We start from the raw sequence: 20,397 nt of genomic DNA on the forward strand, positions 1-20,397 counted from the left end.
CCAGCTAGATTTTTGTATTTTTTAGTAGAGACGGGGTTTCACCGTGTTAGCCAGGATGGTCTCGATCTCCTGACCTCGTGATCCGCCCGCCTCGGCCTCCCAAAGTGCTGGGATTACAGGCTTGAGCCACCGCGCCCGGCCAAAAGTGAGATTTTTGACTATCCAAAGTGAAGGGCCAGCATTGTGGATATTAGTAAACCTACACCAAGTCATAACATTGTCAAATTTCAGAACACTGGGGAAAAAAAGAAAATCTTACATTCCAGAGAGAAAGAAGACAAAAAGCAGAGAAAGAAAGAAACATGGTTTTATACTACAATGACATTCTCAAGAGCAACACTACTAGAAGCTAGAAGAAAATAGAACAATACCTTCAAAATTTCATAGAAAAAGTATTTCCATCCTACAATTCTATTCAGTCAAACGATCAATTAAGTGCATGAGGATAAAATGAAGCCATTTTCAGATATGCAGGGCTTCAAAAAAATGTATTTCCCATGTACCATTTCTCAGGAAGTTACAGGAGGTTGTGACCCACCAAAACAGTTAAATAAACCAAGAAAGAAAAAAAAAAAATCTAAGGAACAGGTCATGCAAACAAAGAGAAATAGGGAAGCAATCTTCTGCATAACGGTGAAGTGAAATTCCAAGACAATAGCTATGTGGCAGGTGTTAAATCCAAACTGGAGCAGTTCAGAAAGTTCTGAGATCTCCATCCATGGCCGTACTACACTGAATGTACCTGATCTTGCATGATCTCAGAAGAAAGTTCTGAGACCTCTTCAAGATGATCAAACAACACACCTAAAAGGAGGTTTACACTATGGAGGTGGGTTTAGGGGAAAATCTGTGATAAGTACATTTCAAAACGTGGCAAATTAAAAAGAATTATTAACTACAAGGAGAATAAACAAGTAAGAAGTTACCAGGTGGGTCTTCCTATAGCATACAAAGCCCTGCATGATTCAGCACTCACCACGCTCTCTTTGACCTCACCTTATTACTCTGCATCACAATCTGCTTCAGCCTAACTAGCTTCACTGCTGTTCCTAAAAATGCCAAACACACTTCCATCTCAGGGCTTTTGCTCTGGCTATTCCTGCTGCATAGAATACTCTTCTCCCAGATACCTAAAAACTACTAATACCCTTACCTACTGCAGGTCTTTGCACAAATGTCACTTCCTCAATGAGGGTAATGTGGCCACCGTATTTCAAACTAGAATTTGCACCCTACTCTCCCAGCCTTCCACTCTCCATCTCTGATTATTTTTTCCCATAATACTTAGCTCCTCCATACTTTATATTCATTGTTTGTTGTCTGTCATTCCCTCAAAAAGTTCCAGGAGGAAGATACACCCTAAGCACCTGGAACAGTATGTGGCACAGAGTAGGAAATCAATACATGCTTGTCGAATGAAAAAATGAATAAATAAAAATGGAAAATCATTGAAATCATGAAATACTATACAAGCTTCTTGTCTTACCTATAAGTATCATCTACATAACCATAATAATCATACTATAGGCTGGGCACAGTGGCTCACGCCTGTAATCCCAGCACTTTGGGAGGCCAAGGCGGGCGGATCACGAGGTCAGGAGATCGAGACCATCCTGGCTAACACGGTGAAACTCTGTCTCTACTAAAAATACAAAAAATTAGCCGGGCGTGGTGCTGGGCGCCTGTAGTCCCAGCTACCCGGGAGGCTGAGGCAGGAGAATGGTGTGAACCCAAGAGGCGGAGTTTGCAGTGAGCCAAGATTGTGCCACTGCACTCCAGCTTGGGTGGCAGAGTGAGACTCCATCTCAAAAAAAAACTATAAAATTATGATATAACAGGATTTAACATATGATATAACATAACAGGAGAACAAAGTGAAAGTTCTTTGTGTATACGTGTGGTAGAGTAAGAAAACTAAATATCCTTCTTCCACAAAGGGAAGTAAATAAACATTGTGTAAAATTGGAATCAAGAAGTACAATGTAAGCTTTTGATTTAAATGTATGAAAACAATCAAAACAATCAATTAAAATAGCTAAAAGTGGTTACCTTTGGAAAGCAAGAGGTTGGGTGGAGGAGTCAGTTTTTAAAATTAAACACTTAAAATTATGTGCAAATACAACTCATAAAAATAAAACGTAAATATAAGAAAAAAATTTTTTTAAAGTCACGTCTTGATAAAAAAATACTCATTATGCATATAATAGACTAAGAATTAATGTCAACAACAAACCCCCTATCAAAAGACAAGAAACAAAACCAGCATTTCATAGATGAGAAAACATGAATGACCAATAACATATGAAAAGCTACTCAGTTTCATCAGTAACCAGGAAAGTACAAATTAAAACCAGAATGACATATCCTTTCGCACCTACCAAATCAGCAAATATTTAAAAGTCTCACGCCATCAAGAGTACTACTGAGAATGTGAAACGAGAGACATTTTCATAAGCTGCTGATGGGACTGTACACTGGTTCAAATACTCTGGAAAACATTTGACATTATCTAGTAAAGTTGAAGATGTACTAACCTGACAATCCAGCACTGCCACTCCCAATTATACATCCTACGGAAACTTTTGGACATATATATCAGAGGAATGCATAATTATTTTTACCACAGTACTATCTTTACAACAAAAAAATTAGAAACAAACCAAATTTTAATCTACAGGAGAATGAATAAATATGTTGCAAATTATTTGCAAAATGAAACGTCCTAAAGAGTAGTTAAAAATGAATAAACTAAAGCAAAACACGCACCAAAAAGCAAGTCACGAAGTGAGAGCTGTGATGTCTTCCGTGTGATTGATTCCATTTACATGAAGTTAAAACAGCAAAACCAAATATGAACAAGTGATAAAACTATAAAGAAAGCAAGAAAATCATATACACAAAATTCAGGACAGTAGTCATCTCGAGAACGGAGACGACGGGATCAGGGAAGAACACAAGAAGGACTTCAGTGTATATGTGTGTGTGTGTGTGTGTGTGTGTGTGTGTGTGTGTGTGTTCTTTTGTAGTATAAAATTTCATAATAATAAAGTCCTGAACTAAACACAGACATACGACTGTATAGAATACCAACTTGCATACATTTCCAATCAAAAAGACTTAAGTATACTGAGAGTCCAAGTTAAGGACTTGTCAACAAACACAGAGTAAGTCTCAAAATTCAAAAACTCAAGTTAGGTTTGTCTTACTCAAACTTTGATACTCTTCCCATTTATGAAACCAAACATTTAGCTTGGCTATCCTATAAAAAGTATGTGACTTCTGTTCTCAAGTAACGAAATTAAAGGGGAGAAATCACTGGAAGTAGAAAATGCCATAAGGTTTCTAGTAACCCTCAACGTAGATGAAATACATAGGGAAGTGGCATATGTGAATGACGGGACACAGATGTTGGAAGGAACTGTGCAATATCAGTGCAGCCATTACTACCAAGGAGAGAAAGAAGGGAAGTAGCATCTACTGAGGCCACTCTGTGTGAGGGCACTTTATATATAGTACTAGTTCTCTCACTAATTCTCTGAGTTAGGTATCATACTCATTTTACAGATGAGAAAAATAAGGTCCAGGGGGTTAAAAGAGGAGAACAAATTCCTCAGTGAATATTCCCAGTGCCCCATCTAGCTCAGAAGAGCTCAGTGAGCCAGATGGATAAGCATGAATAATCAGATGACAACAACAGTATAGATATTAAAGATAACTATGCACAAGAGGAGAAAATTAAGAAGTCAACATAAGAATCAGAATAGTTTATTCTATCTGAATCTATGCCAACATTTCTATGTCCACCTAATATTCCACTAAATATGAGAACAAATAGTTACTTACCTGTGACCAGGGTGGTAAATAGCTGTGTTGATTCCATGAGGATAATGACTACTGAAGCTGAAACAGTGACTTTCTTGGTAGCTCTGATTTGTTCCAACACTAAATTTAAGAAGGTAAGTAAGAAGTAAATACCATTAAACCACAATGAATATCACTAAATACCCAATAAAGTGTTTAGAATTTAAAAGACAGACAATACCAAATATTGCTGAGGATATAAAACAACCAGAACTCTGATACGTTATGAGAAGGTAATTGATAAAACCATGTGGTAAAAAGTGTAGTTTTTTATAAAAATAAACTACATCTCCCCTATGACCCAGCAATCCCACGTGAAGATAATGACCCAAGAGAAATGAAAATGTATATCCATAAAGACTTGTACAAGAATGGTTGTAACAGCATTATTTGCAGTGGCCCAGAACTGGAAACAAGGTTCTATCAATAGAAGAATGGATTTTTAAAATCATGAGCTATTCATACAATAAAATACTAATCATCAATAAAAAGGAATAAACTAGTGATATATGTAAAAATATGAATGAATCTCAAAATATGATGAATGAAGGAAGACTTAGACAAAAGAGTACATACTACAGTCATTCCTAGGCATCCTTGGGGGACTGGATCCAGGATGCTCAGAGGATAACAAAACCTGCAAATGTTCAAGCCCTTGACATAAAATGGCATAGTAGGCCAGGCGGGGTGGTTCAGGCCTGTAATCCCAGCACTTTGGGAGGCCGAGGTAGGCGGATAATAAGGTCAGGAGATTGAGACCATTCTGGCTAACACGATGAAACCCTGTCTCTACTAAAACTACAAAAAATTAGCCAGGCGTGTTGGAGGGCACCTGTAGTCCCAGCTACCTGGGAGGCTGAGGCAGGAGAATGGTGTGAACCCAGGAGGCGGAGCTTGCAGTGAGCCAAGATCACTCCACTGCACTGCAGCCTGGGTGACAGAGCAAGACTCCATCTCAAAAATAAATAAATAAATAAAAATAAAATAAGAAAATAAAATGGCATAGTATTTTCATATAACCCGCACATATCCTCCTGTATACTTTGAACAATCTCTAGATTCCTTATAATACCCAAGACAATGTAAATGCTATGTAAATAGTTGTTATGCTATATTGTTCAGAGAATGACAAGAAAAAGTCTTGTCATTCCACAGTTGATCAAATCTACAAATGCAGAACCCACACATACAGAGGGATGACTGTGTATTATTCCATTAACAAATTTTTAGAATGGGCAAAATTAATCTGTGATTTGAAAAAAATTTAAACACTAGTTGTTCTGGGAGTGGGTATGGAAAGAGATTTATTGGGAAGGGGCATGAGAGAACTTTCTAGTATGATGGTAATGTTTTGTATCTTGACAGAAGTTTGAATTGCACAAATGTACACATTTGTCATAACACACTAGCTGGTACAATTAAGATGTATCCATTTCACTTTATGCAAATTTTACCTCAAAATGAAGAAAACTATAAGCAAATATTAAACTCTAATTAATAATATGCATGCTAAAGCATTTGAGTACTGATATCTCCAAGTCACTATGAAATGATTAATAGCTGGATTGAGGGGTGGATATATGAATAGAAATATGATATAGCAAGCACAGTAAAATCCTAATTGTAGAATCCAAGTGGAAGTAATAGGTGTTCACCACACCACTCTTTCAACTTCCCTATTATATTTGCAATTTTTCATAATAGACAGAAAGGAAAAAAAAGAAATACCAAAATCTGACATTAAACCAGAGAAATAAATATTTCAAGTATGGCTTCCCAAAGTACATTTTTACCTTACAAGGTAACTTCTAAGTTCTCCTCGGTAATTGATGACCAGGAGTTCTGCAGACCACTGTGCACTTGCTTTATATTCTAAAAAGATCAACCCAGCAATGGCATAGCTTAAGTCACCTATAAAATTAGATGCCTACAGAAGAGGAGGAAATTAAGTTACTAAAAAAGAACTAGATAAAAGTTGACACATTCATAATTAGAGAATATCTGATATACTGGCTTCAGGTACACTTTATGTAAGATAACTTCAGAATTGCTCTGTATACTCAAGAATCATGCAAGTCAGAATGCCTAGATCTAGACACCCAAATCTAGACCATCCCTCTCAGACACAGGCTGAAACCACAGCAGTCCCTTTGAAGAAGATGTTCACCTACATAGTAAATTTCTATTCAGATTTTATGTCAATTACAGAAAAAAATAAAGATAATGCCACCATTCAGCCTCTAAAAACTCTAAGAACTTGTTTAAAGATAGAAGTTTCCAAATGTTAACTTCCGCTGCCAGCAATAGCATGTGGTAAAAAAAAAAAAAAAAAAGTCTCCAGTTTCCATTTGCCTAATCAGCAACCTAAAGGAAACGACACATAAAATACTCACTCAACGTTAACCTTTCTCCATTAACTAAATACCAGGCTAAACTGCTAAAGATTTGAAGGCCTGGCCAGGCGCGGTGGCTCAAGCCTGTAATCCCAGCACTTTGGGAGGCCGAGACGGGCGGATCACAAGGTCAGAGATCGAGACCATCCTGGCTAACAGGGTGAAACCCCGTCTCTACTAAAAAATACAAAAAACTAGCCGGGCGAGGTGGCGGGCGCCTGTAGTCCCAGCTACTCGGGAGGCTGAGGCAGGAGAATGGCATGAACCCGAAAGGCGGAGCTTGCAGTGAGCTGAGATCTGGCCACTGCACTCCAGTTTGGGCAACAGAGCGAGACTCCGTCTCAAAAAAAAAAAAAAAAAAAAAAAAATTTGAAGGCCTGTACACCTTGGGAAGCACAAAAAATAAAGCTTATAAAGCTTATCACCCATGAAGGGGATTCGAATACGCCAACCCAAAATATGCCACTTTGGCATAAGGATTATTTTGAGTTGAAAGCAACTGAGAATCAACAGATGCAGGAAAAATTCTTTGCCCTCCCCTTAAATGCCTAAAAACAAGGCATAAATTTGTCTTTGTGAAAGTGCTCCTCAGTACCAGAAGGAGGAGATGGATTCATCCCTGGAGACCGGAAGTCATACCAAGATGAGTCTGTGCAAACAGACTTTATTAAAATCCCTTTCTTCCATGAATTTGTCCCATGCATTTCTTAGTCACTTTCCCACAACTTACCCCCTGAAAAAGCCAAAATTCCCTTTCCTTTGTCTAGTCACGTCTCAACAATTTATATTCCTTTATTAAAAAGGTATGTAAGACTGGACGGGGTGGCTCACATCTGTAATCCCAACACATTGAAAGGCCAAGGTAGAAGGACCACTTGAAGCCAGGAGTCCAAGACCAGCCTGGACAGCAAAGCAAGATCCTGTCTCTACAAAAAGTTTAAAAGATTAGCCAGGTGTGGCTTCACTGTGATCACTATCATTACACCACTGTGCTCCAGCCTGGGCAACAGCAAGACTCTATCTTTAAATAAAAGAAAAAATGGTATATAAGCCTGAGTCTAACCACTTCTTTGAGCTTTCACGTCTTTTCTGAGAAGCTCCCTGTACATGTAAAACATTAACATCAATAAAAACTCTACAACTTTTCTCCTGTTAATCTGTCTTTTGTCAATTTAATTTGCAGGCTCCTACTGCTAAATTTAAGCAGGCAGAGAAAAAGTTTTTCCTCCCAAACCCCCCTGAATGGTTCCTCATTGTCTAGAACCACACAGTAAACACTTAATGCATGGCTAGTCCAAACTGAGATATGTCATAAACATAAAAATACACACCAAATTTCAAAGATTTAAAATCAAAGAAAGAGCATAAAATATCACATTAATAATGTTTTATATTGATTACATGTTGAAATAATATTTTGGATATACTAGATGATATAAAATATAGCATTAAATAAATTTCACCTGTTTCTTATTTTAGTTTCTCATTGTTAAATAAACTTCACCTGTAGTTATCATATTTGTGACCAAATATAAAATTACATTTGAGCACACATACAGCTCGCATTGTATTTCTTTTAGCCAGAAACAGTCTAGAAAATAAGAACCCAGATTCCTTAGTTTGGCTAAGATTCCCAGAATGTGAGCACAACACACATTTTTAGTTTCTCCACTCATTATTTCTGAAAAAAATCATTCTCTATATCATTGGTTTTCAACCCTAGCTTCTCACCAGAATCAGCTGAAAAGCTTATGAACAATATTAATACCCAGGCCCCACACAGATCACATGAATCACAATCTCTGTGAGTAGCGCCTGGGCAATCTGGTAATTCGTTTTTTTCTTTTCCTTATAAAGCTCCCCAGGTGATTCTAAGATACAGCCAGAGTGAGAACCACTGTTCTAGCTGACCCTGTATCTTGTTCAGTTGATGAAGAAGGATACAAACTAAAAAGCATGAGATTCCTAGAAGAAACACTATTAACAGAATTGTCATACAAAAGTCATTTTGTTCCCACTCAATCTTAGTTTTCTAGACAAAATGAGAACAACATCTGCCCAACCTACTCAAAGGGCTGCTGTGAATATAAAATCATAATATATATCAAAGGCATTAATAAAGAATAAACTAGTACACAAATACAAATTACTACTACCATTTGTTTTTCTCTACTCTCCTTTTCAATTTCTATTTCCTGTAAGGTAACAAATTCCAACTCCTCTTGAAGTTGTTCCTGTTGCGACAGACCGCTGACTTCTTTCCATCACTAGAGCTTTATAACAACTTTCTGTACCTATATTTAGTGTTTACTTACTACCACGTGGTTTACATCTGGATAGTGTATCACAAAATACAAGGAATAAATATTGCATGTATATAGATTTCTAACTAGGTTCTGGGCATCTTAAGTCCACAGCTTATTATTCTGATTTATATTTGTATTATCCTCCCCTTCACCCTCTTTTATTCAAGTACCTATACATACATGACATTGAAAAAACTATGTTTTCAATTTAAGCTATGTACATACCGGGGAAATGACAAAGAGTTCACTTCCCATGAGATCAAACACCCTCACAGTTCCTGTGCTTTCAGCATAGGCCAGTAGGGTACAATCATAACTCCATGCTACCCGTCTCCACTGGGGTTTCGGGTCTTTCGGAACTAGAACGAAAGAGACAAGAGGTGCTTTTAACAATATATTACAAAGACAGTTAACGCTTTTAGTAACTGCAACTAAAGTAAGTATTCAAGTATAATAATTACATCATCTCCTAAGGATCTCTAATAATGCTTCCCTCAATAAAAAAGAGCAGTTTCCAGAAACACACTTCAAGTAAGAGTGGGAAATACAAACCACTGCCAACTATGCCCTATTTATTTTAGAAGCAAAGTCTACTGATGCATGGTCTGATGAATGCTGAGCAGCTCCTGGTCTGGTAAAGGCCGAGTAATAATACACCACAAAATACCTGTAATATTGAGAGAGATCTAAAGCATACAAAATGGGCAGACAATATTAACAATTCTAATCCAATGAGTTTCGCTCCTCTAAAAGCAAAAAATAAAAATTGCAATTTGATCTTTTAAATACATCAAATACAGATGCCAAGATACAAATTGGGACTACACTAACATTGTATTAGAAAGGGGAGGAATATATACACATATACATACACACATATACATACACACATATACAGAAAGAGGCAAATCAAGGATTCATGAGTCAATCACACAATTTCAAGATTTTGATAACACCTTAATAATTCTAATAACTCAACAACTGAACTTTTTTCTGTTCTGAATTTTCAGTAAAATAGAGAGAAAGGCTACCAGCTGCAAAAGAAGAAAAAGAGGATAGGAAACTCTAAGTTAGATTTGTTTGAGGTTTTTTATTGTTTTGTTTTGTTTGCTTCGGTTTCCTCTTATTGAAATTTCAGAACTGAAGAGTCAGGTAGACAGATAAGTGTTCTTCCTTTCCCAACAAGAATTCAAAATGATCAGGAGATTCAAGGTGACACCTGGAGTCAAGAGTAGAACAAAACCCAGAACATCAGCATCCTGTCTTCCCACGCAGTGCAGGTGGCATTACAACATGCCGCCTCTCCACCAGGGCCTTACAATTGCCTCAAAAATGCTCCAGACATGTATGGCCTTCTCTTGATGCCTCTGCTACTATCCCAGCTCAGGTCTCATCATCTCCTGCTTGGCCTACTAACAGGTCTTCCGCCATCTGTCTCCTCCCTTCTATTCCTTCCTCCATACTGTCAAAATGATATCTTTCTAAAATAACAAGATAAGCAGATCACATTCTTCTGCCACTTTAACATCCCTGAAGGTTCTCCATTTCCAACAGAATCAAGTCCAAACTCCTCAATATATATGAAAGGCCCTTCACAAAAGGCCCCATTGTAGCTTTCCAGTTTTGCCTTCTACCACTTCCTCTGTCATATACCTAATAACCCACTCATACCACGCCAACCTGGCAAATGAGCAAACATGTGCCTTTTTTTTTGAGACAGAGTCTCACTCTGTCGCCCAGGCTGGAGTGCAGCGGCACAATCTCAGCTCACTGCAACCTCCATCTCCTGGGCTCAAGCAATTCTCCTACCTCAGCCTCCTGAGTAGCTTGGATTACAGGCATGTGCCATTACGCCTGGTTAATTCGTTTGTATTTTTAGCAGAGATGGGGTTTCACCATGTTGGCCAGGTTGGTCTCGAACTCCTGACCTCAGGTAATCCGCCTGCCTCAGCTTCCCAAAGTGCTGGAATTACAGGTGTGAGCCACCGTGTTCCGCCCATATGTGCATTTTATACATATTGCTGCTCTACCCAGGCTGTTCATCTCCACTCTTACTCATCCTTCCAGGTCTAGTTTGTTACCCCCTCCTTCCTTGACACTCTTGAAACTGGCTGCTCTGTGACCCCAAATATTCTGTACATACTTCTTGCATAGCATTTATCACATCATATTATTGTTTACATAATTATTTGCCCCACAAGTCTCTGAGCTCATTGAAATCAGAAACAATGTCTTATTCAACATTCTATTCCCAGGATCTGGAACACAAAGTGATTAACGTTTCACTAATGAGTGACACCTATGTCTCTCAGAAAAAAATTGTCTATTAACACGGCAAGGTAATGGTAAGGACCATCCCTCCAGGACTACCAATGAAATGTGAATTCTATAACGGAAGTCATCTATCTACCTAAAAGAAATAATGTGTAGAGTTCAGACTTCCCTTTACTTCTGTAATATACATTCTGGGAATACATGGGGAAAGTATACCAGACATCACGAGTTTCTTCATTTTGATTATTGATCAACAGGTTAAAAGCACACAAAAAAATCCCAGAGAGGTCATTCATCATGGATAAGTCTAATTAATTTTATTAAAGCCTAACAAGATACTGCATATACTCTGGAACAGCCATTTTTGTAAGTGGGAATAATTTTTTTTAAAAAATCAGTTCCCTGTCTTTAGACTGCTAAAATAAAAAACCAAACTTCAAAGCAGACATAGGTGCAAAATAACAAAAGAATAAAAAACTGGCAAATGCACAGATGCTACATAAAAACCAGCAAGATGACAATTTTGCCCTGAAAAATATTTATGTGCTAAGGAAACCCTGCCATGTGATAACAGATTTTTCCTCTTATTTCATTTTGATAAGATAAATAGATTCTATGCACTACACTGCATCTGCAAGGGATTTGCTTTTACTATTACTTCTCGTTACAACCAGTAACTCCAGAAAACTCAGCATGTGTTTTGACCCAGATAAAAATATATTTTCATTACAAGATAAGGTCTCACATAACAATGTGGAAATAAAGACGTTATCACTGGATTTTTCCAGTTGCTCGTGTGGCTTGGGAAAGAAATGAACAGTACAGATTTTTACAAAGCAGGTGTCAATGAAGTTGTCTGAAAAGTATGCAAAAAACACTGATGGTAAAAGTTAACCAGCAAATTGACAACTGACATGTGCACAGTGAAAAAGTTTACACCCCACTGATAATGTCATCAGCTGTAGCTCCTCAAATCCGCCCAGTTGCCAAGCTCTTTCCCACCTCAGCGCTTTTGTGGATGCTATTTTCTCTGCCTGGAATGCTCTTTCTCTAACACTCCACTGGCTTTTTTTCATCTTTCAAGCTTCACTTTAAATAGCGCTTCCTTAGAAGGCATTCTGTCACCACCCTAAGTAGTCTCTAAGCCCCATTATTTTTCACCAGTCCAATGATTTCATGTCCTTCACAGCTCTTACACCAAATAATTATACATTTGTTTGTTATATCAGTCCGTTTTCATGCTGCTGATAAAGACATACCTGAGACTGGGCAATTTACAAAAGAAAGAGGTTTAATTGAACTTAGAGTTCCACATGGCTGGGGAAGTCTCACAATCATGGCAGTAGGCAAGGAGGAGCAAGTCACATCTTACATAGATGGCAGAAGACAAAGACAGAATGAGGAAGATGCAAAAGCAGAAACCCCTGATAAAACCATTAGATCTCGTGAGACTTATTCACCATCACGAGAATAACATGGGTGAAACTGCCACCCATGATTCAATTATCTCCTACTGGGTCCCTCCCGCGACAGTGGGAGTTATGGGAGTACAAATCAAGATGAGATTTGGGTGGGGACACAGAGCCAAATGATATGATTTGTCAGACTTTTTATTGTCTGCCTTATTTGTTAATCTATAAATTCCAAAATATCAGGAGCTGTGTCCATTTTGTTCATAATGTTTATGACCAGTGCCTAGTACTCTGGTGGGACATAACAAACACCCAAATTCTCAAGGAGCAGACTTCAGTCCAGTGCCCATTTACCCAAACTAGAAATGGAAATGAGCAAGGATTTAAAAATAATAAACACTGGGTTCTCGTCTCAGTGCTACCACAAGACACCTGGGTATGACCCTGGGTATGGCCTCAGTTTCCTCATTTTCATAGTGAATTCAATGAACAATCTCTCATATATGTACATTCTTTACTTCCAAGTTAAGAACCAGTGAGCAAGGGCAAACTAGAGGGAATGGAAAGACATCAGAGAAGCCAAATATGTAAATGTTTAATAGTGTCACCAGAAGAACACAAGAGAAAAACCTTAACAATTATACAATAAGAAAGACCTAAATATAAGAAATTCTGACTTTATAAAGAAAAAAGTGACAAATAGCGGATGAAGGGAGGGAGGGAGGAAGGAAGGAAGGTGCGAAAGAGGGAAGGAGGGACGGAGGAAAAGAGGAAAAGGAGGAAGGGAGGAAGGGAATTCTCTATGGAAAAAGATGCCACAACAAATTTAAAATAAATCAATTGTGTAAAAACAATAGCCATAAACTTTGCAAATTTGAAGAAATCTACAAAACTGCTTATCTAGAAGCTTAATGAACTTAAAGCAGGATAAACTCGAAAGCCATCAAGGCACATGATAATCAATGTCTGACAAACAATAATAAAGAGAAAATTTTAAAGCAGACAGAGGAAAGACAGACACCTTATATCTAACAAAACAATAGCAATGACTCCCAATTTCTTGTCAAAAACAAAACAATGACATCTTTAAAGAGCTGAAAGAGCCAGGCTCAATGGCTCATGCCTGTTATCCCAGCACTTTGGGAGGCCAAGGCGGGCAGATAACAAGGTCAGGAGTTCGAGACCAGCCTGTCCAAAATGGTGAAATCCCATGTCTACTAAAAAATACAAAACTTAGCCAGGTATCGTGGTGCACGCCTGTGATCCCAGTTACTTAGGAGGCTGAGGCATGAGAACTGCTTGAACCTAGGAGGTGGAGGTTGCAGTGAGCCAAGATCATGCCACTATACTCCAGCCTGGGTGACAGAGCAAGACTCTGGTTGGCCAAAAAAAAAAAAAAAAAAACTATATCCAATACCTGCACTATATCCAAGAACCAAATTCTTTTAAATGTGAAACATTCATGAACACAGAATATATGCTAGGCCATAAATCAAGCCTCAATAAATGAAAACGGTTAAATGTTCTTGTTTATGTTCTCTGGCAACAACAGAATTAAATTAGATGTAATTAACAAAAAGATGCTTATATTAGAATAGGCTTAAATGTTTATATATGAAAAAAGGTTTAAATTCAGTAATCTAAATTTCCACCTTCCATCTACAACAATGAGAGCAAATTAAATCCTGCATGGGGAAGAAAGGAACTAATAAGGGCAAAAATCAAGGTAAGGAAAAAAAGAAATCCACACAATCCAAAATTTGTTTCTTGAAGAATATTAATAAATGGACAAAACTCTGGCCTGACTGATTTAAGAGAGAAATACCAAGTACAAATCTCAAAACCAATAGAGGGGACGTCAGTACAGATCCTACAGACAGAAGGGTACTAGCGAATATTATAAACATTAAGCAAATAATTTCTACAATTTAGGGAAAATTCCACAAAACTAAAATAAAAGTAAACTAAAATTTTAAAAGCCTTATTAATTTATTTTAATTAAACTCAAAATTTTAAATTGATTAATTTAATTAAAAGACTGCTTACAAGAAAACTCCAAGTTTCACTGGTGAATTCCATCAAACATTTAAGGAAGAAATAATTCAATTCCACACAAACTGTTTCAGAAAATAAAAAAGGAGGGAACACTTGCCAGCCCTTTTCAAACCAGCACTACTCCAATACTAAACCAGAGTGACATTACAAAAGAGCAATCTAGATACCAATATCCTTCATGAACGCAGATGCAATAATCTGCTATGTTTTATATAATTATCCGCATAAATGCCTGATGATGATTTTCCCTTGCTGGTGGAATCAAATACAATATCTAGTTGCTTGCTGCTCAGAGATCAAGTTTATAAGCATTTCCTGGATTATCTGGATAGCTGGAAGACCATGTCCTAACACCTAAGTTGCTATCCAGTAGAAACGATCAAAAAAGATACTCTGGAAAGTGCTTGTTAAACTTCAACCTAAAAATAACTCTTTTTTAACAACCTATCTTTAAGTGAAGAAATCAGATTACAAAACACTTATTTTCATAGAACATATCTTCAGTAACAGGTACAAAAAATCTATGAAACAACAGATAATAAAGTGTTGATAGTATTTACCTCTTGGTGCTGAGCTTATTTTCTTTTCTACTTTTGCTTATTCTAAGTTTCTAAAGTTTCTACAAAGAATGTGTATTATTTTTTCAATAGGAAAATATGACTTTATCGAAACTTACAAAAAAGGGAAAACAGTTATCATATAATCTGAGGATCCTGAATCACAATTCTGGAACAACATGCTTCATTTCAAAGTCTGGGTGTTTCAGTCAGGCCCAGTGGCTCACAACTGTAAGCCCAGCACTCTGGGAGGCCGAGGCAGGTGGATCACTTGATGTTAGGAGTTCGAGACCAGCCTGATCAACATGATGAACCCCAGCTCTACTAAAAATACAAAAATTAGCTAGGCGTGGTAGCAGGCGCCTATAATTCCAGCTACTCGGGAGGCTAAGGCAGGAGAATCACTTGAACCCGGGAAGTAGAGGTTGCAGTGAGCCTAGATCACACCATTGCACTCCATCCTGGGTAACAGAGTCAGACTCTGTCTCAAAAAAAAAAACAAAAAAACCAAGTCTGGGTGTTTCAAATAGTCTATCCTTCCCAACCTTTTTCCTGTCAACACACACAGAGAAAATCATATTTGTATGGCATCTAACAGTAAACTGATGAGGCTGCTGGAAGCCAGAGGCAACCAGTAGAGGCTCATGCTGTCAGAGTGCCCACCCAGCCACTGGAGGGCTGATGGGACCTCACCATACCTATAGCAGACAAGTTGCTGCGTACAATTAGGAAACTCCCATTTATGGTATCTCAAAATCAAAAATACGAAAAAAACTGTTGATACACAGAGTACAACTCTTTTTAAAAACTCTAATTTCATGTGCTATTTTCAGGTCATTATTCAGGTAGAAAGAGAAAACTGAATTACTATTTATGGCCTAACAGAGCCAAAACAAGTTACAATCCACATTTAAAACATTCTCAAATGGCACATATTTTATAAAACAATAATCGAAAATATCAAAGTAGAACCAAATAGCTCCTATTTCAGTTTGTAGACTCTGCAATATGTAGTTTCAAAAATGCATTAACAACAATCTGGCTCCTTTTCTCCAGGCACACACATGAGATATCATTTGGCATATGGGAGTTATTCCCATAAAGATGAGTCAGATAACAAGCAAATGATCATTACCTCACATTATGTGAAATGGAAAGAAGCCATTAATGCAGTATTAAGGTCATAAATTCACACACTCAGAAGCCAACAAAATAAAACATTAGCTCTCAAAGCATTATCTTCTTATCCTTGCTGCCACATTAACTGTACACACTAAAAACTCTGACAAATATTATAATTTGTATAAAATACAGAAGGGTAAAGCTTCCCATTTTCATGTTACTTTGTAGATTTCTTGGTTTACTTACTGGCTAGGATCAGGTGTCTAATGCCAAAGCTCAAAATAACCCTGTATATCTGAATCACTCCAACACTCTAAGCATGCTCCTCAGAAACCTATCCAGGCCCCCCCAAGCCCAGTGAAAGGCTGCACCAGAAAAAAGGCAGTCGAACACCCACCAAATTATTCTTCTGGGAACTTCTTGACCTTTACACATTATTTAAGCAAGGCCTGGTCTACTCTAATAAGCACTGGTGAGGAAACTACAGAAGGTATATTCAAAAAGGGCTAGAGCCCCAAGCTTTAGATATTCACACTTAAATACTACCTCCCCTTCTCTTACTCCCAAAAGGGTTAGGCAAACAGGTCTTCTTATCCACCCTTATTGTTCTATTCATGCTATGTATACACATGTATACATAAGGAATAAAAAATACCACTGCCATGATAAGTATCCACAAATTTATATATGGATCATTATAATATGTATAATATAGACAGTGTTATATATAGTAAATATATATACACTCTTGTGAATTTCTAAAGTTAAACAAGAAACAAGCAAACAAACTTCGTTGGTATATTTGTTCATCCATAAAAACCATTTGAATAGTTCCCAAGTGCTATTACCCACTTGATAGGGTCAAAAATTGTGTGCCTACAGTATGTCAGGCGCCGTGCTAAACACGAAAAAAAAAAATGTACGTTGAGTAAGATACGAACCCTGCTGTCAAATAATTTACAAACCAACTGGGAATCCAACAAGTAAATCAACAATTACGAAAGGAAATCAGGCAAGACGCAGTGACTCAAAGCCTGTAATCCCAGCACTTTGGGAGGCCGAGGAGGGTGGATTACCTGAGGTCAGGGGTTCGAGACCACCCTGGCCAACATAGTAAAACCCCATCTCTACTAAAAATACAAAAAATTGCCAGGTGTGATGGCAGGCACCTGTAATCCCAGCAACTTCAGGAGGCTGAGGCAGAAGAATCACATGAACCGGGAAGGCAGAGGTTGCAGTGAGCCAAGATCATACCACTGCACCCCAGCCTGCACGACAGAGCAAGACTTCGTCTCAAAAAATATATAAAAATCAAATAAATAAAAAAGGAAAGCAGACTAAGTAAGTGTTGTGATATAGGCACAAGCAACTAGTTGGGAAACATGAAGATGTACAAATGGTGGGAACAAATACAGGGAGAAGAGCTGATGCTTGATCTAAAACATACGAGACTAATTAATTCAATATAAAGGTAGGAGCTTCCGAGAAAAGGAACCATCTGTACATGATGGCATGAAGACATGAAGAACACAATGGAGTTAGAAAATCACACACTGTTTAGTGCTAGAACGTAAGACATATGGCAGGGAATTCCCACAGGATAGACAGGCTGATTGTGAAAAGTCTTTTATCGTAAATTAGAAAAAATGAACTGTATTCCAGTCAATAGCAAACAACTAACAGATTTCAGGCAGAATCATAGTAACAGTAATTATAACAACAGCTTAACATCTCCTAAGTACTCATGGTGTGTCAGACACTGTGGCGAGAGTTTTACACTCATTAATTCATCTAATTTTCCCACAACTCAATTTCATAAAATTATGCCCATTTTACAGACAACGAAACTGGGGCTCAGAGAGGTAAAGTAACTTGCCCAAGGTTTCTAGAAATCTAGAAAGCAGTTAAGTCAGATGTGAATGGTTACTTGCTAGAATAGTGTTTTTTTCATGATCAATTTGTCAAGGAGTATGAAGTGTGGATTACTAAAGGGCATACAGAAGAAAACTTTGTCAGCAGACTGTTGTAAGACACCAAGCAAAAAATGTGAAGAGCCTGAACTAAGGCTGTGATGGTGGAAGTACACAAGTGGAATAAAAGAGCTATTTAAAAAGGCTGAGCACAGTGGCTCACACCTGTAGTGTCAGCACTTCGGGAGGCCAAGGTGGGAGGATCACTTGAGCCCATGAGTGCACCAGGCTGGGCAACATGGCAAACCCCTGTATCTATCAAAAATACAAAAAGTAGCTGGGCATGGTGACATGCACCTGTAGCCCCAGCCACCTGGGAAACTTAGATGGGAGGATCACCTGAGCCCAGGAGGTTGAGGCTGCAGTGAGCCATGATCATGCCACTGAACTCCAGCCTGAGCGAAAGACTGAGACCCTGTCTCAAAAAAAATTAATTAATTAATTAAATTACTATACAAATAAATAAACAAACAGGCTCCCAGGGCTTGGGAAAGTTAGGCTGAAAGTGATTCTTCTCCATCACGGCACTTAGTACAATTACAATGATTATCCATTCTCTCTCTCTTAAAGGCCGGGCACAGTGGCTCACACATATAATCCCGGCACTTTGGGAGGCTGAGGCAGGAGAACTGCTTGAGCCCAGGAGTTTGAGGCTAGCCTGGGCAACAAGGCAAGAACCTCTACAAAAACATTTAAAAATAATAAAAAGTTAGCCAGGCGTGCTGGTGCGTGCCTGCGGTCTCAGCTACTCAGGAGGCTGAGGCAGGAAGATCGCTTCAGCCCACGAGGTCAGGCTGCAGTGAACCATGATCACACCACTGCGCTCCAGCCTGGCAACAGAGTGAGGCCCTGTTGCCAGGCCCTATCTCAAAAAATAAAAATAAATAAAAAAATAAAAAATAACAGTATTTCCATGAGGGAGTGGAGGAATCTTCTGTATTACCACATTATAGTTCAGAAAACTACCAGTGCCTCCCACCTCCTTGCTCTCTATTGATGTCAAATATATATTTTATCCTAATACTGTCTTAAGATAAAATATTTATACTGCTTTATTTCTATTACACAAGAAAATCATATAAAGCCCTAAATACAGTGCCAGGCACACAGTAAGAACACTATAAATGTTTGTATATGAATGAACACAATGACCATGATTACCATCATTATACTTCCTACAACAATTACACTGTTAAACTAACACAAGATCAGACACATGGAACTGCAGGTCCTGTAAATAAAGCAAAGGTAATAGATGCATTTACCTAATACCACCCTCTTTCTCTGCCATAAGGTTCCTTCTGCCTTTTCTTTTTTTTTCTTAGATGGAGTCTCACTCTGTCGCCACCCAGGCTGGAGTGCAGTGGCGTGATCTTGGCTCACTACAACCTCCTCCTCCCAAGTTCAAGCGATTCTCCTGCCTCAGCCTCCTGAGTAGCTGGGATTACAGGCACACACCACTATGCCTGGCTAATTTTTGTATTTTTAGTAGAGACGGGGTTTCACCATGTTGGTCAGGCTGGTCTCGAACTCCTGATCCTGTGATCCACCCACCTTGGCCTCCCAAAGTGCTGGTATTATAGGCATGAGCCACCACGCCCAGCTCCTTCTGCCTTTTCTTACACTGCTCCTACAGACTGAAATCCTCCCTGTCTTCTTCTACCTTCTAGTCATTCTTTTTTTTTTTTTTTTTGAAACAGAGTCTGACTCTGTTGCCCATGCTGGAGTCCAGTGGCTCAATCGCGGCTCACTGTCACCTCCATCTCCCAGGTTCAAGTGATTCTCTTGCCTTGGCCTCCCAGGTAGTTGAAATTACAGGCATATGTCACCATGTCTGGCTAATTTTTGTATTTTTAATAGAGACGGGGTTTCACCATGTCAGCCAAGCAGGTCTCAAACTCCTGACCGCAAGTGATCCGCCCACCTCGGCCTCCCAAAGTGCTGGGATTACAGGCATGAGCCACTGCACCCAGACTACTCATTCTTAAAGCTGCTTTCCAAAAGTCATTTTTCTTTCTTAGCCATCTCATCTAACACCCCTGGTTAAGAAATCTCATGGGATTTAATTTTTCCTTAATTAGATTTGTCAAAGTTTGTAATTATATATTTGAGCATCTATATGCTTCATGAGATAAAGGACCAGGTCTTTTTGCTCACAATCATACCTCAAGCACCCAGCAAAATAGCACATACACATAAATTACAGTCAGTAAATTTTTGCTGAATATATTTTAAAATGACCAAATCCTAGACTTTTACTAGTCTGTTTCTCACTCTTGACTTACACCTATTTATTTCTGCATTTAATTCAAAATAAAAGGCTACAGACAGTTAAAAATACTTCATCCCAAAACTGGCTTAGACATTTTTTAGAACCCAGTTTCTAAATCTCACCAAAATGAACCATTTTAAAGTAAAATATTTAAGACAGTAAAAAAAAAAAAAAA

General features: G+C 38.2%; 1 protein-coding gene across 1 annotated transcript in view; it reads right to left on the minus strand.

Annotated features, from left to right (window-relative positions):
* NBAS (NBAS subunit of NRZ tethering complex) overlaps positions 1–20,397 on the minus strand; it is a 399,905-nt gene that overhangs the window by 365,560 nt on the left and 13,948 nt on the right. The window contains 3 exon segments of the mRNA XM_017871408.1: positions 3,844–3,942; positions 5,655–5,788; positions 8,786–8,919. Coding sequence (XP_017726897.1) covers positions 3,844–3,942; positions 5,655–5,788; positions 8,786–8,919 — 367 coding nt within the window.

The sequence above is a fragment of the Rhinopithecus bieti genome, unplaced genomic scaffold (assembly GCF_001698545.2).
Source record: "Rhinopithecus bieti isolate Rb0 unplaced genomic scaffold, ASM169854v2 scaffold_4781, whole genome shotgun sequence".
Classification (NCBI taxonomy): domain Eukaryota; kingdom Metazoa; phylum Chordata; class Mammalia; order Primates; family Cercopithecidae; genus Rhinopithecus; species Rhinopithecus bieti.